General features: G+C 36.6%; 1 protein-coding gene across 3 annotated transcripts; it reads right to left on the bottom strand.

Moving 5' to 3' along the window:
* Nucleotides 1–1,930: 1,930 nt before the first annotated feature.
* Nucleotides 1,931–17,564, bottom strand: tspan14 (tetraspanin 14; the record flags this gene model as incomplete). 3 transcript variants are annotated; one of them, XM_079841993.1, is made up of 10 exons in its annotated part: nucleotides 1,931–3,670; nucleotides 3,937–4,050; nucleotides 4,554–4,607; nucleotides 6,332–6,457; nucleotides 8,419–8,589; nucleotides 8,799–8,945; nucleotides 9,546–9,596; nucleotides 14,480–14,566; nucleotides 15,682–15,785; nucleotides 17,429–17,532. In XM_079841993.1, 8 exons carry the CDS (start codon nucleotides 14,558–14,560, stop codon nucleotides 3,602–3,604), a joined length of 813 nt encoding a protein of 270 aa, XP_079698119.1. In that variant the 3' UTR covers nucleotides 1,931–3,601. The 3 variants fall into 3 exon arrangements, with proteins under 3 accessions (XP_079698119.1, XP_079698118.1, XP_079698117.1); XM_079841992.1 differs by lacking the exon at nucleotides 15,682–15,785 and having other exon boundaries at nucleotides 17,429–17,564; XM_079841991.1 differs by lacking the exons at nucleotides 15,682–15,785; nucleotides 17,429–17,532 and having other exon boundaries at nucleotides 14,480–14,575.
* Between the last annotated feature and the right edge of the window lie 681 nt (nucleotides 17,565–18,245).

Below are 18,245 nucleotides of genomic sequence, written 5' to 3'. Positions count from 1 at the left end.
TTCTGAAGGATCATGTGAACCTTATAACTGAGTAATGGCTGCTGAAAATTCAGCTTTGCCAGCAAAGGAGTAAATTACATATTCAAATATATTAAAATAGAAAACAGTTTCTTTAAACTGTAATAATATTTCAAGGGCGGCTCAGTGGGTAGCACTGTTGCCTCACAGCAAGAAGGTCCATCGTTACGCCCCAGCTGAGCCAGGAGTCCTTTCTGTGTGGAGTTTGCATGTTCTCCCCGTGTCAGCGTGCGTTTTCTCCAGGTGCTCCAGTTTCTCCACAGACATCGTGGATTTGATATGTCAAAATGGCTATGTGAGTGTGTCCCAGCACTCTCAGTAAAACCTGTGTCAAATCCAATGTGTGTGTGTGTGTGTGTGTGTGTGTGTGTGGATAATTCCGATTAAGCAGACCCTGCAAATGAGTGGGACTAACCCTATAGGGAAGAAAGAAAAAAAGAAAAGAAAAAAAAAACATATATATATATATATATATATATATATATATATATATATATATATATATATATATATATATATATTTCTGTCCGCATCCAGTATAAAATTATTTTGCATGTCTTCATGGACTTGCTCCCCATTATTTATCTGAACTTCTGCACTGTTATTCTCCTCCTCGTTCTCTCCGGTCATCTGAACTAAAACTGCAAACTGTACCTTGTTTCCGTCTTTCAACTATGGGTGGTAGATCATTCAGTGCTGTGTCTCCGAAACTCTGGAATTCTCTCCCTCTTACTCTGCGTGACAACTTGTTCAAATTTCAACTAAAAACATAGTTTCTTACAGTATTTCCAACCCTCCTCTGCTAAGTGTTCTGCTGATTTTTCTTCTCACTGTATATTTGTATATCCCGTCCTGGTCCTGACTCTCTGTGGTCATTAAAAATCCCAGGATGTCCTTCGATAAAGAGTAACCCCGGCATCCTGGCCAAATTTGCCCATTGGCCCCTGTCCATCATGGCCTCCTAATCATCCCCATATATATACGATTGGTATCATCCCTCAGTCTCCTCTCCACAAATCAGCTGGTGTGTGGTGGGCGTACTGGCGCAATATGGCTGCCGTCACATCATCCAGGTGAATGCTGCACATTGGTGGTGGTTGAGGAGATTCCCCCCTTCTATGTAAAGCGCTTTGAGTGCCTAGAAAACGCTATATAAATGTAACAAATTAATGAATTAAAATCCATGTTCTATATTGATGCTGTGTATGTGTTATTTTCTTGTATGGCGACCTAGATCTTGGGAAAGGCGCTATATAAATAAAATATATTATTATGCACATCCTTTCATGGAAACGGTATTCCCTGGTAGCTCTGGCCTCTTTCAGCAGGATGATGCGTCCTGCCACAAAGAAAATGGTTCAGGAATGGTTTCAGGAGCACAACAAGAAGTTTGAGGTGTTGACTTGGCCTCCAAATTCCCCAGATCTCAATATATACACCGATCAGGCATTGTGTTGGTCCCCCTTTTGCTGCCAAAACAGCCCTGACCCGTCGAGGCATGGACTCCACTAGACCCCTGAAGGTGTGCTGTGGTATCTGGCACCAAAATGTTAGCAGCTGATCCTTTAAGTCCAATAAGTTGCGAGGTGGGCCATAGATCGGACTTGTTTGTTCAGCATAACCCACAGATGCTCGATTGGATTGAGATCTGAGGAATTTGGAGGCCAAGTCAACACCTCAAATTCGTTGTGCTACTGCATTAATGGGTCAGAACCTCAGTCACCTCTCAGATACCAAATACAGACATTGCCTGCAACATAAATACCAGAATAGATCTGGTTTTAAGAAAACTGTGATTTCCAATTCATTATATAATGCAATGAGAGGGATTGTAAATCCACCCCCTTCACTAAAGTTGGTATGAACTTCCTCAACCACCATATTTTTTTAAAAAGACAAACAGCAATTTGGCTGATAACTAACGTCAAACTTTTTATTGAATATAAAAACGATGAAAAGAATTTTGAAAATATTTACAAAGACAACACACATTCAAAAAATAAGTGACATAAATCCAACAAAAAAAAACATCCCTTCATTACAAAGGAGGCTCTTGCAGTATAAGAGAAACTACTGCATTTTAGTAAATACTCTAACAAGCTTTAACACTACACAGTGGCAGACACTCCAAAAAAGGGACAAAATAGTGCACTCTAAATTGAAAGGATTAACGCTTTTTTTACAATTTCATTTTGCATTGATGAGAATTTCAGAGGTCATATTATACAAGTAAACTATATAGAACTGTAAAAAGGAAAGCTAGCAGTAAAAGTCTTTGGGCTATAGAAAAGAGTAGGCAGGCAGATGTTTACATTTATGTCAGAGTGCATATTGTGTTATGGCTAATTCAAGCGTGAAGACTGTTAATGTAATGTGGATTCTAAGTAGTTTGTCTCAAGTAATAAATATTATTTGATGTGTAATGATCGACGCCCCAAAAAAACTCTAACCAGCTAACACATGGTACAATACATTTTATGAAACCTTCAATGAGAGAGATAAGGCACAACCTGATTTTCTTTGTTTAAAGTCACCAGGTAAGAATAGAAAAGAGGAGGTAAGTGTTGGCATCTCAAAGGCAATGTTGACATCAGTATTAGAAACCATATGGTGATTTCCATCAAACTCCAGTGACTCCTAAAGGTCTGCAAATGTCCAGTAGATAGTTATCAAATTCAAATGCGAGACAATCAGATAAAATTATCATTAAGAGAATAGAAAAATAATAGCATAAATGAGTAGAAATATAGGGTGCATACTGATGCATCTAACCTGTACGATGTAAGAGAAGATCAGCTCCATTCTTTTCTAGACTCACTGGAATTTGATTTCTACCCAACTGCATTTTCAAAAAGTTTGCATGTGAGTCTGGTCAGATGTTGATATATGTCTTCTGCGGTTCACATTAAATGCAGACCTTCTGTCTGCATAAATATGAATAGTTGCAAAAATAACTAAACTCAATTAACTATGAAAAGGGATACGTATTTACTGCAGTTAAAACTGCTTTACAATTGTTCTTTGACTTCGTTCATTAAACTTCTTACTATGTGAGGCTATTAGCATGTTATCTAAGAAAAAAAATATGCTTCAAAAAGACATTACAGTTTGTGCTTTTGAACCAATTATTTAAAAAGAGTACACATAAGATTTTGGAGTGTGTAAGAGGACATACAGATTGACTAGTCTGGTTCTTCTCATGATTAAAATGACATTTCAGGTTAGTTTATAGGTAATGGTCCCGCCCTGTGGCCAGTATGTATATCAAGCTTGGTTAATAGTGGTCCCAAAATTACAAACGTTAATGGTAGTCCTATAAAAGAAAAATACAATGGGAGTGGGCTGCTGGAGGTAAACTTGAAGAAGAGAGAAGGCACATATGTGACAGTATCCAAATGAACTTAGGCAGCTGCGTATTCAATATGTGGTCTTCAGAAATGCTGAAAAGGTGGCCCAAGTGAATGGTCCAGAGTCCTCTTCTCCACAAATGTTCTTGACCTCCACAAAAAAGATGCAGAAGAATAACTGGAGGTCCACATATTATTCCATACATTGACCTTCGCTCGCTTCCAGTTACATAAGCTCAGTAATAATTGAACTTGACTTTTTCTATGTCTCCAATCAGCGTCCTTGCCAAGAAGATTCCCACCATCTAATAGCAAAGTGACAAGACACAACATTAGATTCAGATTCACTTCAAAATTGAGTTTTAAAAAGACATACCACATGCAGAAGGGTATTTCTTTTCAGGGCCTACAATTTGCATTCATTCTTATGACAGAATCTGAAATTCCATTTGTTTTGTGTGTTTTTTTAAAGACTTTTGGTTGCTCTGTGAAAATAAAAGTGCTGAGGGTGACATCTAGCTGTAAAACATATTTTCCATGCAGTATGGGTTTTTTCAAGCACATCCAATACCTGTAGCAATGATATGACGATGAAGACTCCAGCAACAATGTACAGATTGCGTGGAAGCCACTCCTCTAAAGCCATCATGCATCCTTTGACATAAATGGTGTTGCCCCATTGAGCCTGAAAAATAAAACACTGTGTTATGTTTATTCACAAATAAGTGACATTAAATGACAATAAAATTGACGCAATTAGTTAAAAAGTATTTTATTACAACTACATAACAGCAACTGCCCTGTGTTACACATTATAATATACAGAGTGGCGATATTCTGCTCTCCCAATTGCAATTTCTCGATCAGGGGGAACAGAAAGAGAATGATTGCGAGTGGAGATGCCTCATTTGTGAAAATGTAATTTTCAAACAGACTGATAAGGGTGCTGCCAGCAGAATGGCGTCATAAAGACTCTAATTAAAAAAAAAAAAAAAACTTTAATTTCAGAAACTTTTACTATATTTTCTTGTACACGCAAGCTGAAAACTGTTTTCATTTATTCCACTTTCTGTAGCAAGAACACATTGTACTACTTAAATATTATTTGGAAAACGTGTATTAAGGCAGAACTTTTGTCAACAATGGTAAAGAATAAAATGCTAGTACAACTGTATAATATGCACTCACCGATGAGCCAGTTGATCTAACATCATACCCACACTGCGTGTTCAACACTGTATCCTGTAAAGAGAAGTCACATGTTCATGAAAATGAGGCCTATAATTACTGTAAAATAATTTAGAATAGAAGAAAATGACCATGCATTAAGTAATCTAAACCAGACATAACCTGTGCCTAGGAGAAAAGGCTTTAGGGTGAGTATTAGGGGTGTGTCGAGATCTCGTTGCAATATTAATATGTGACGATATTTCTCGTCGAGGTGAAAAGCTGTCTCGTGGTATCAAAATGACAGAGTTGAGTTAGTGGCAAAACCAGTTACATTATATTGTTCTGTCTTTTACTGCATATTATATTTCATACCCAGAAAGTAGAACTCAAGTGACATTCATTACAAGATGATTAGAGTAGGGCTGTCACAATTCCTCGATTAAATTCAAGTGCTCGATTTTAAAATAATCCTCAATTTAACTGGAAGTGGTTCCAGGATATATTAAAACTAATCATAATATAGCATAGCATAGTGCTATCATTTATAAACCTAAACTAACACAGGAGAATACATCAGTATGTTTCTAAATATGCAAACTGTTGTTCATTGCGATTTCAAAATAAAAGGTAAAACCCTCGCTCTGAGTTAGCAAGTTTTGATGTCCATATGTTCTTGTTCATGAAATTACAGTAGTTATAGCATTTCTATCGTAAAGAAGTGGCCAAATATTGAAAATTAAATGTTGTTTGGCCAATATTAAACAATGATTTGGTCATGCTGTAAAGTGCAAAAACAACAATTAAAACGGCCATTGGCCCACTCTGCAGGCATTTGTTATAATGTACATAAGTTGATTGTTTATAATATTATGTATAATACATTACGTATTATAATAGTGTTGATCAATAAAACCATAAAATGACTTGCTTTTGATAATTTATTTAAACCAATTATTATTGCCTCATTGTTATTATATATGTATTTTAAGTCACTATAATGACTATTCTCAACAAAAAAAATATTATCTGATTTCTTAATTAAATCATCAAATAATAGACTGATTACTCGATTACCATAACCATTAGTGACACCCCTAGATTAGTTAAATGATAAATAAAAAGCACCTGCATTGTTTCTGCATTGTGTGACTTTCAGTCGAATAAGAGTTTTTACACACATATTTTGTCATTGAAGATTTCTTAAATATAGTGTTTCTTAAAAATATAGTCTTGTCTAATTCTCGTAAACCCAATATAGTGTATTGTCTCGTCTCATGAGCTAAGTGTATTGTCACACCCCTATTCAGTATCCTAAACACAAATAAAACACAATGAAAGTGAATTAAATTAGTTGCAAATAAAGGAGAATGTCATGTTTACAAAAAAAATAGAGGTAGAGTAGATAGGATAGGATAGTAACCAAGTTGGCAGATTGGCTTGATGCACAAATAAATAAATAAATAAAACAATTTTGGGAGAAACAGTTTTCAGTTCACCATCATGTTGTTCCAAATCCACATAACTTTTTTTTGTTCCATGGAATTTGGAATAATGTATTGGTTGATCCATGCAATTACAAAGTACATTCCGCAAAATTTCTCAAACAAAGACATATGGGTTTGGAATGACATGAGGTTGAACTTAAAGCATTTCAAGGCTACAACAAGCAAAGAAAGTCTTCAACGTGTTTGGCCTTCGACTTGAAAGCACAATGTGTTCTTTTAAAAAGTATTTTTTAGGATGAAAAGATCTCTTTTTGTCTGTGGAGGGCTGCTGTGAAGGAGAGAGGAACCTACAGCAGGGTCGCTGATGCAGCAGGAAAAGGGCACTCCACATTTCTCTCTGCTGTGGTGACTCTGTGAGCAGTTAAAATACACATTCAGGTTCCAGTCGTTGGGGTCTTTAGCTCCACAGCAATGATTCTGTGAATAAAACAAAACGTATGTTCAGGACATTTTAATCAAACCCTGCAACAGGCAAGGTGAGTAAGCACAGTGCTATAATTCCCCAAATTACATCAATAATAATTTAAAATGCAAAACATTTATTTGTGAAAACAGATATAAATTCAAAACAAAGTAGTGCTGTCAAATCAATTAATCGCGATTAATTGCATCCAAAATAAAAGTTTGTGTTTACATAATGTGTGTGTGTGTGTGTACTGTGTATAATTATTATGTAAAGATAAATACACACACATGCATGTAAATAATTAAGAAAAATTGTGTTATATTTATATACAAAATATATATACAGTATATACATATAAATATTTCTTAAATATATACATGAATGAGTATGTATTTATATATACTAAAATTATATAAAATTAACAGTTTATGGTTTTGTTCAGGTTAAACAATGCTTGTTAATTTAGCATTGATTCATTAATTAAACAAGAATTGGCGAAAAGACACAGAAGAGTGAATAGCGAAGCATAAAGTTTGTTTTTAACAGTTTCACCTCTACTATGTATGTGGTGGTTGGCATGTTGAGTAAACCAGTCCCTCCAGAAAAACGCGATTATGCGATCGCGTGATTTAACGCATAATCAGCCAAAGTCCGCATATTCATGCGGGGGCCGCATTTTTTCAAATACGCCGCACTTTCGCCGCATAAATTGCCTATTTCCGCGTGCAAAATATGCGGGGCTATCATGATTTCATAATCCCCGCATTTTCGTTGCAAAAAAAGTCATATATATTAGCAGAAAGTTGAAAAATTTTCGTTTACTTCACACAAGAGCCGCCATTTCCGCCTATTGCCATGGGAACGTTTTGAAGTGACGTGATTACCCGACGCGAACGTCATCGAAAAGCTTCAAACCCCGTGGAGAAACCATAGATACCGGTGAAACCATGATGAAGCACAAACTCCCATTGGCCAACAAAAATAACAGCAAAAGAGCAAAGCAGTTTCCCTGTGTGCTGACTGATTTCAAAACACAGCATCATGAAGCTTTGAAGCGTTATGAATCAATGAGTCGATTCAGCGGTTTGAAGCGTTATGAATCAATGAGTTGATTCAGCGGTTTGAAGCGTTATGAATCAATGAGTCGATTCAGCGGGTTGGATTGCCAAAGTCACGTATTTCAGCAGTTTGACACGCGATCCGAATCATGAATCGACTCTGATTCATAGCATCATGATGCTGTGTTTTGAAATCATCACTATATAAGTCGTTATTTAGTTTTTTTTGCACACAATAACTATTATCGTCGCTTCATAAAGTTATTGTAGAACCACTGTAGTGAGATGGACTTTGTAACGACGTCTTTAGTAGGCTACCTTTTATGGGTCTTGAGAGTGTACATTGTGCCAATGGAGGCCTTTCTGAGCCATCGGAATTCAACTAAAATATCTTAATTTGTGTCCAACAACATAAAGGGAAGTCATTAATGACAGAATTTTCATTTTTAGGTGAACTAACCCTTTAAGAGATTGCACTTTGTGCATTGGAAGCACTCAAATGTCTGTTTTGTAAAGCGACATCTGTAAAACAGGAAGTTATTTATTAATTTTTTCAGAAGTTGTAGCATATTCCTTTTGTAAAGCTACAGAACTTGATTGACTAAATGTTTTGTAAATTTGAGCCATTATTAAGGTCTTCAATAAAACAAGATGAGAACTTAAATATTCCAGCACTTTCTGTGATGTAGTGCTTTTTTTCTCTCTCATCAAACCGCAGTTTTTGCAAGTTCCCGCAATTTTATCGCATAAAATTGCATAAATATCCCGCATTTTTCATCGCATTTTTTAAGAAAACGTGCCGCATAATCAAGGATTTTTGCCCGCAACAATCACAAAAAAAAGCCGCATTTTTCTGGAAGGACTGGTAAACAGAAAGAGAATCGGTATATATTTAAAAACTCTCTCAGATTTACCAGCTTCTGGAGAGAGTCGATCAGATTCTGCAGGTCAATGTCTTCCCTGTAGGCCTTCACATTGGCCAAGAAGAATTCGTTGATCCACTCCCTAACTTGGCCCTGGAACACAAATGCTAACACTGCAGCCGTCAGCTCCAGGAAGAAGATGAAGCCAATGACTCCAGAGAACTGAAAGGAAAAAGTCAAGAATCAAGGTAATTCAAAGAGCAGCATTTGACAGTGTAAATACAATTTGTAAATTTTTATGTCTGAGAAGTAATTACATTCAACACATCATAAAGTTCCTAACTTGTACAGGTCAGGCACTGCAAGGCATGCAAAACTGACCAGCATATGTGATGGCATCTCCGTATCACATCGAAAGGATGAAAACTTACAAATTTAAGGAGGCAGATGTTTTCTCGGAGTGCTCCGACACACCCAGCAAATCCCAAAACGAAAGTGACTGTGCCCACAACAAGCACCCCCCAAACTGGGTCAAAACCATGTAGACGTGTGACTTGCGTCAGATCTGATAAAACACCCTGGGGGCAAATCAAGGAACAAAATATTTTTACTATTTGTTTTTCCCTGAGCCACTAAAAACACATTTACAGCCACAACTCATTTTTAGAAAATCAAGTAGAAACCGTAGTACAGAGTAGAAAAAGTTTTTTTGAGTGATTTTCAGATGTGTTCACACTTGGCAGATTTGGTTTGGTTAAAGCAAACTCTGGTGCGATTGCTCTGTTCTCTCTGGTTAGTTTGAATAAGTGTGAACAGTGAACATTGCCATCCGAACCTACTGTGTGTGAGACGAAGGGATTTCTGACACTGTTTTGACTCCTTTACACATTTTATAAGCTCTTCACGAGTTGTCAGCTCCATCACGTGTGCACATACAGCATTCAGTGCAACACCCAGCATTTTTTTGGATGTTCCAGCACAAAATATACGTCATAATTTTTTTTGGGGGGGGGGGGGGGGGGGGGGGTTAGGCATCTTCATCTTCTATTAAAAATGACAGTGTGAACGCCAAGCGAACCAGGACAAAATGTATTATTTTCTTAACCAAGGAAACTGAACTACAAGTGTGAACACACCCTTAAAAGAGTAGATAAAGGAAATGTCACAGACTTACTCACCTTTTCACTCCAGGCCCAGAAGCCAATTGCAATGAATGCTGTTCCAGCTAACTGAAAAGCAGAAGAGGTTTAGGAGACATTAAGACATGTTGCATCAGAGTAGTCAAGTTCAAACAAAGCAAAAACCTGCAATGACTAAGGCCCTGTCCCAAATGGCACACTTCATATGCACTTTCGGTCTTGTGGACTTTCAATGGCTGCCACGTGCGTGTGTTCGTTAAAGGGTTAGTTCACCCAAAAATGAAAATTCTGTCAATAATTACTCACCCTCATGTCGTTCGACACCCGTAAGACCTCCGTTCATCTTCAGACACAAATGAAGATATTTTAGTTGAAATCTGATGGCTCTGAAAGGCCTCCATTGGCACAATGGCACGGTTCACAAGCGTTATGAATCAGTGAGCCGATTCAGCGGTTTGAATTGCCAAATTTCAGCAGTTTGGCGGTTTGACACGCGATTCGAATCATGAATCGGCTCACTGATTCATAACGCTTCGAAGCTTCTTGATGCCTTGTTTTGAAATTGTCATCACTATGCAAGTCGTTATTTAGGGTTTTTTTGCGCACAAAAACTATTATCGCCGGTTCATGAAGTTATTTTAGAACCACTGTAGTGAGATGGACTTTGTAACGACGTCTTTAGAACCTTTTAAGGGTCTTGAGAGTGAACCGTGCCATTGTGCCAATGGAGGCCTTTCAGAGCCATCAGATTTCAACTAAAATATCTTCATTTCTGTTCCGAAGATGAACGGAGGTCTTACAGGTGTCGAACGACATGAGGGTAAGTAATTAATGACAGAATTTTCATTTTTGGGTGAACTAACCCTTTAAGTCCACGAGACCGTAGGGTGTCCCATTTGTCATTTTAGGTCTCAGAAGGCTGCTTTCAATTTTTTAGAGGCACGCGAGACATGATGATGACGTAACTGACGCGGTTTGTTTATCCAGTACAGCGCAGTGCGGCTGTGTTGTTAATTTGAAAAAAGGCGGGGAAAAAAAGAGTAAGGACTCAGAGTCAGAGAAAATGGGCAACCTGTTCGATGGCTTATACAGTCAGACACAGAGCAGTGCAGAAGAATGCAAAAAGGGCTTTGGAGCATGAGATGGATATAAATGAAAAAGAAGATACGCTAAGTTACCTGCTGACGAAAATCCTCTCAGTTGGTGGCAAAAAATCATGCAGTATAATAAAGACATACTTCAGCAAAAAACACTCAGCACTCGCTGCAGGTCAAGGTGTTTTTGACTAACAATATGTAGATGTTTAGTGAATGGAATGTTTCTGAATGTCAGTTTGCTATTTTGTGTTCACATTACGTTGTCCGTTGAAGCATGTTTTCTCAGGTTACTGATGCACTTGCAGTTTTATTTTCCTTACATGCTCATTAATGCAATTATATTTTATTTAATAACAATTGTTTAAAAAAGTTAATGCACTTTAAAAAGTGTAATTTCAATAAAAGATGTGATGCTTGATTTGGATTGGTTTACATTTGCTTGTTGGGCTAGCTTGCGCCCCCTTGTGGGCATAGGAGACAATACAGTACTTTTTCCCTCTAACATTAAAGGATTAGTTCACTTTCAAATAAACTTTTGCTTATCATTTACTCACCCCCTTGTCATCCAAGATATCCATGTCTTTCTGTCTTCAGTCGAAAAGAAATGAAGATTTTTGATAAAAAGATTTCAGGATATTTCTCCATATAATGGAAGTCAATAGCCTCCAAGCGGTTCAAGGTCCAAATGAGAGGTTCAGTACAGCTTCAAAAGAGCTTTAAACCACATCAAATGGTACCAGACGATCAGTAAGGGTCTTATCTAGCGAAACGATCTGTCTTTTTTTTTTAAATAAATAAAGTTTAAGTTTTATAAGCACAAATGCTCGCCTTGCTCTGTTCATTGATGCGCGCACGTGACGTCACGTAAAACGCAATTGACCTATCGGTAAGCCCCTCCCCTCGAACGCAGATGAGCCAATTGCAGTTGAGTATCAGTTGCGCTGGGACCGGAACTCGGACATCTTTAGGTGTCAGCGCCATAGAGATGCATTGGAAAATCCGAAGCTCTCATCGGTTTGATGGTGTTTATGCTACAAAAATGCTAAAACGTAGTGCCTGAGGTACTGTAACACTGATTCCAGGTATCCTGAGAGGATTTTCTGTTTGTCATACTCTCGTTAAGTTACGATTAAAGTCCCTGCTAACATACAAACCGAAATAACTAACGTTAACTGTTCTCACGTCATGTAACGTTAACACTGTAGGTCAAAAACACGAAGGTCTACATTTCAGTGCCTCTCCATATTAAACTGGTTATATGTAAATTAATTTCACTTTAGATATGTTTACGGTCTACATTATCTGTCCTACTAAGGAGGACTCCTATTTTGATGGGTATTATAGTCTCCGGGTAACGAAAGGAAGAGCTCGAACGCAGTTTATCTGAGTTGTTTTGCAGATACAAAGTTTACCAGTTATTAACTGCACCCCCGAAAAGGCATATGGTCTGCGTATATGTATGTTTACTGTTAGTTGTTTGAGTGTTTTTGTGTAATTTGCTGTGTATGTTAATGGTAATGCAACGGAGAGAGATAGTTTGTGAATGAGACGTTAATGCGCACTTCTTATGCTTTGTTTGTTCAGCTCTTACGATGATTTTTTGGAGTGAATAACAATGCAATAAACTTAATAAACCATCAGTTAAGTTTGGCCATCATTCGAACGGGATATACGCTACAATCTGTGTCCAAAAACATTTTGGGATAAGGTTTTCACACTGACAGCTGTACATTGTAAGATATAGCAACTCCATTTGTTTGTCCGAGTTAGCAACAGTAACTAAGGGGGGCGGGGCTTACCGATAGGTCAATTACGTTGAAAAGGTCACGCTAGACGCAGGCGCAAAGACGTTTGAATATGTGGATACGGTCCTCCTTCCGCTCATTTTTAAACACTGACTCGGTACTTCCGCCTGCGTCTAGCGTGACCTTTTCAACGTAATTGTGTATTACGTGACGTCACGAGCGCGCATCACTGAACAGAGCAAGGCGAGCATTTGTGCTTATAAAACTTAAACTTTTTTTATTTTTTAAAAAATGACCGATCGTTTCGCTAGATAAGACCCTTATTGATCGTCTGGTACCGTTTGATGTGGTTTAAAGCCCTTTTGAAGCTGTACTGAACCTCTCATTTGGACCTTGAACCGTTTGGAGGCTATTGACTTCCATTATATGGAGAAATATCCTGAAATCTTTTGATCAAAAATCTTCATTTCTTTTCGACTGAAGACAGAAAGACATGGATATCTTGGATGACAAGGGGGTGAGTAAATTATAAGCAAAAGTTTATTTGAAAGTGAACTAATCCTTTAAGTATTGCCTTCAGAATTTGAATATAATTCGAATTTTGCTACTATTTAAGAAAGAATTTCAAATTTAGCTTTCCAGCCATTTTGACAGCCCTATACAGCCGGTCGATACAGCCGGTCGCTATCCAATATGCACTTTTGCCGAGCCTGCTCCGCAGCTGACCTCTTCCCGACAGTCAAAGCGTTGTTACGTCATGAAAGTGCGGACTTGTAGGAAGACTGTGTGGGTTTAGGGTGCCATTTGGGCCAGGGCCTAAGTTGTGGTTATAACATATGTTGCATTACTGTGACTAAATGTGACTAGTCTATGTGTGGTTATAACATATGTTGCATTACTGTGACTAAATGTGACTAGTCTAGAACACTAAGCAACAAGACACTTCTACTTGGAATTTTAAAAAATACACAGTTCAAAAGTTATGGGTCGGTAAGATTATTTTAGTGTTTTTGAAAAAAAAAAAAAAGTCTCTTACTCACCAAGGCTGCATTTATTTTATTTGATCAAAAATACAGTCTGTACAAAATTTCAATATAGGAAATATTGTAACATTATTACAGTTTAAAATAACTTTTTTTATAATTTTCATTTTAATACATTTTAAAATGTAATTTATTCATGTGATGGCAAAGCTGAATTTTCAGCTTCATTACTCCGGTCTTCAGTGTCACATGATCCATCAGAAATAATTCTAATTTGCTGATTTGGTGAAGCATGGTTTGCTTAGCATACTTGTGGAAACTTTTTTTCTATTTATTCTTGATTAACATAAAATTCAAAAGAACTGCACTTGTTTTATAGAATTTTGTAACATTATAGCTCAAATGTTTTTACTGTCACTTCTGATCAAATTATTACGTCCTCTTTAATAAATATATTAACTTTAAAAGAAAAAATCTTACTGACCTGACCCCAAACTTTTGAAAGGAAGTGTATAAATGTATGAACATGCTAAATATACAAATTATTCATCTTTATTCAAAAGTATGGAAAATAAAGACTTACACTTATAATAATTCATATCTAAAACAGGGCATGAAACATTCATAACACAGTGTGCAGGAATAACAAAACTTGTTTCTCAGGGGCCATGTTTAATACTGAAAACAGGAAGACGGGTTAGAAGCTGTTATCTGGTATGAACTCTAAAACTCCTCCCGGGTTTCCTTATACAGGACACCACAAAATATCGCAATAGTATGTCAGCGTAAATCGGTTTCCTGTTGACCTAAACATGGAAACCTGGCGTCATTAGGCTCGCTGACTTTTTCTCCTGATATATAAAGGTTCAGCTGTGGGTGTTAACATGCCGTGATGAAAATGCAGTCAGAAAGCGTGAAACATCTGTGCACACGGTGTAAAACTAAGTGGAACAAATAAACATGAAATGTGGGGCTCGTCGGCAGATCATGTTATCTGAGCAAGAGTGGCATAAAAGATAGGCAGGGTAGACAGAGTACTGGACGTTATCTAATGTCCGAACAGGAAGGGTGGCCATTTAAACATGATTTGCAGATGGTGTGATTGTGCATGCGTTTACGGTAAAATAAAACATTTGTCATCAACTTACCCAAAAGATAATGTTATAGCTGAACATGAGGTATTTGTAGCAACAGCTGACCTCTGCATTTTCATACCTGTAATAGTGCATCTTCTTCTGTAGCATAAAGGAAAGGACATTTGAGATTACCACATTAAAACATCTAAAGATCTGTATTATATATTGTCAATTTAAAATGTGCATTAACAAAAGTTGAAATACATGGGGACGCAGGCCCGGTTCTACGGTTCTGCTAAGCACCCACAAACGCAAGCAAAAGCACCCTCAGTTGATACTGTAATAATATTGGCGAAACAGATTTGCACATTTGTGTCCGAGCTCTGGAGAGCGTCACATGCATCTATTTACAGCATGTTTTTGCAGCAGTGAGTAATGTAGCCAATTACAAATATAGTTGTTGCTCTCTTGAACGCGATCAGAATCTCACCGCTCAAAACGCCAGTTTCTGCGAAACCTCTCATTAACAAAGTCAAGACACGATGTGAGCAAGAGATTTATTGTTGACAAATTTGTGAGATCGCGATGAACTGACAAAGCAACAGCATTTTAGTGATCATAGCGATCGTGGCTCGCTTTCGAGGCTACAGTCTATAACATTTATTGAATAAAACTATTGTTGCTAATAGGACCGACGGCCAATCGCATGCAGCAAAGTTTCGGAAGTGACATCTAAATATCAATGCCACTCTGCACGAGACAGAAATATCCTCATGAGACCCAGAATAGAGGTTTTGCCTCTGTAGTGGACATTATATTTTAGCGAATTTCTCTGACAAAATACACAGTTTTAAGTCTGGATATTCTTATGAAATATAAGACATTCTTATGAAAATATTATCACCCATTAATAAAGTATTATTACCCAAAAAATCCCATTGTTTGTCTATTCATGTCTTTTAATTTTCTTAATAAAGGGGTTCTGGTGTCCTCTACAGAGCAGAGGATCTAGCATATAACATAGGAATTTAAAAAAAAATCTATTTGTTTTTTTAATGCTCCAAGCAATGTAATGACCGGGGGGGTTGGGGGGAATCTCAATTCACAAAACCTTTTTTTCTGGTTCTCAGGAAGATGACATGTTAAAATACCAGTAACGCTTTAAAACAATGTAAAGGCAGACTAATAGATTAATAGACAGTTTGAAGCAAAAATTTTTTGAAATTCCAATTATTGGTAAAAAAAAAAAAGATAAATAATCATAAACGTCTCACTTTACACTGCTATGGTGGAGCTGTTGCTTAGCCTATCTGCACTTTACTAGAGCACCCTCAGTAATTTCAGAAGCACCCTCAGTGATTTGATTCTGGAACCAGGCCTGTGGGGACGCATAGAAGTATTAAAACTAATGTTGAGCTGGATAAATGTACCCAAATTATATCACATCCTCGTGATTAATCAATTGCACAAGAGTTTCATAACAAAATCCACCCGCATCTTAAACAGCTGCCAGTAATACTGGGAAGAGTCTGTAATGTTGTACACTTACGGTTATGACAGTAAAGAGAAAGAGAACTTCCCTTTTTTTAAAGCAAGCAGACCCTCCCTTGCTGGATGGAGTTTTAACTAAATGTTGTTAAAGATATATAAAAAAAATAAAAAATTACTTTTAATTCCAGTAAAATTTAACATGCTTAACTTTCTTGACTTGTAGGCCCCAGATTTGGATATATATATGTGTGTGTGTGTGTGTGTGTGTGTGTGTGTGTGTGTGTGTGTGTGTGTGTGTGTGTGTGTGTGTGTGTGTGTGTGTGTGTGTGTGTGTGTGTGTGTGTTTACCTGCATGTTATGTGACCATTAATCAACTGCTAAAATTTTAATGTGTTGTTAAATGATTGAATATTAATCTTATTAACTGAGGGGGGTATTTCAAGCCAATATTTTAGGTCAATGGGTTCTGCAGACAAAAATGTTTGCTAATTCCTGCATCTGCCTAATACATTCACATCCAAAAATCTTGATCATTAAAAAAGTGCTTAATCCACGAAACCCTTCATAAAACATTAAAAACATTAATAAAACATTTGCCTGTCACTAATCTGCAGTATACAGAAAACTAAATGAGAATATTTGTAAACATGTCTGACAAAACTTCTAACCATTTAAAAAACAGCTGGTTAAACATCTCGGATTAAAGTGTTATGTTATCATAATTATTCCTATTTGCATAACCTGCCAAGTGGTACCAACAGCTGCAAACAGATCATTGGAAAACCACTGATGATATTTCAGCTAAAAATTCCGTGTGTATGTTTGTTTTCTTTTAATTATTACATCAGATGTGACCACGGAATATATTTTTCAGAGACAACTCATAAGGGAATATATGCGTCCAGTAATCAGAAATCATTAGCGACACACACACTCACAAGATGGCTCACGAGCGCTTCCCAAATACTTCTTCCTCTTAACGTACTAACGTAGTTAGCCAAGAGGCTAGTTGATTAGCAAAGTTGTCAGTTCACACTTTTAAACCAGCTGCCAAGGCATTTATGTCTGGTGTTTCAGTTAAGGAGATTTTGCTAAGTTAATTCAGGGAGCACTGTAGTTCAATAATTCTATCATATATGTAACATTGTTTTGTTTCTGCGGTAAACACAAGAACAATGCTAAGAGCTAACGTTAGATATCTCAACATAGCTAGCCAACTTTATCCCCTCACGACTTGTCAAAACCAACTATTTACTCACAATTACAACTCAATATATAAATAATATACCGATATATAAAATCTTTAAAACGACTAGTAAAAACGCAGCCACCGTTTAATTTATTTAACGTTATTTGGGAGGAGAGTGCGCGAGGGCGCTGTGGGTGAAACGAAACGCTCGAGAACTTACGTAAAATATTTACAATTTAAACGCACAAAGTAGAGCGGTTTATTGGCAAGAAACTTACTCAATGTTAAGCAATATATGTAAATAAATAAGCAGTTATAATATGTAATCTAAAAGCGCTCACCTCTTTGTTTATGTCACACAACGCCTCCGCCTGGTAGAGTTTGACAAAAAAAAGAAAGAAACTCGTCTAACACCCACCCCACACATGAATGCGAGACTTTGTGTGAGTGTGAGAAAGACACACCCGAGTTATGATCACTCAAAAACCCTACCAGATCTGTTTCACGATTTATTTACCAGGTATCTAATTTTATTAGATATGCTAATATTGAATAAAGCGACGTAAAAAACTCGAACAGAATAATCTAGGATTTTATTTATATTGTTTATATATATAGGCTATATATATATATATATATATATATATATATATATATATATATATATATATATATATATATATATATATATATATATATATATATATATATATATATATATATATATATATTATACACATAGCCAATATAGGCCTACATTATTTTTCTCTCTCTCTCTCTCTCTCAAATAAATGTTGATAAATATAAATAATGTAGGCCTATATTGGCTATGTGTATAATATATATATATATATATATATATATATATATATATATATATATATATATATATATATATATATATATATATATATATATATATATATATATATATATATATATATATATATATATATTATACACATAGCCAATATAGGCCTACATTATTTATATTTATCAACATTTATTTGAGAGAGAGAGAGAGAGAGAGAGAGAGAGAGAGAGAGAGAGAGAGAGAGAGAGATAGTGTGTGTGTGTGTGTGTGTGTGTGTGTGTGTGTGTGTGTGTGTGTGTGTGTGTGTGTGTGTGTGTGTGTGTGTGTGTGTGTGTGTGTGTGTG

Source organism: Gobio gobio, assembly GCF_949357685.1.
Source record: "Gobio gobio genome assembly, chromosome: 18".
In the NCBI taxonomy this organism is placed as follows: Eukaryota; Metazoa; Chordata; class Actinopteri; order Cypriniformes; family Gobionidae; genus Gobio; species Gobio gobio.
This window is presented reverse-complemented; position numbering and strand designations above follow the sequence as displayed.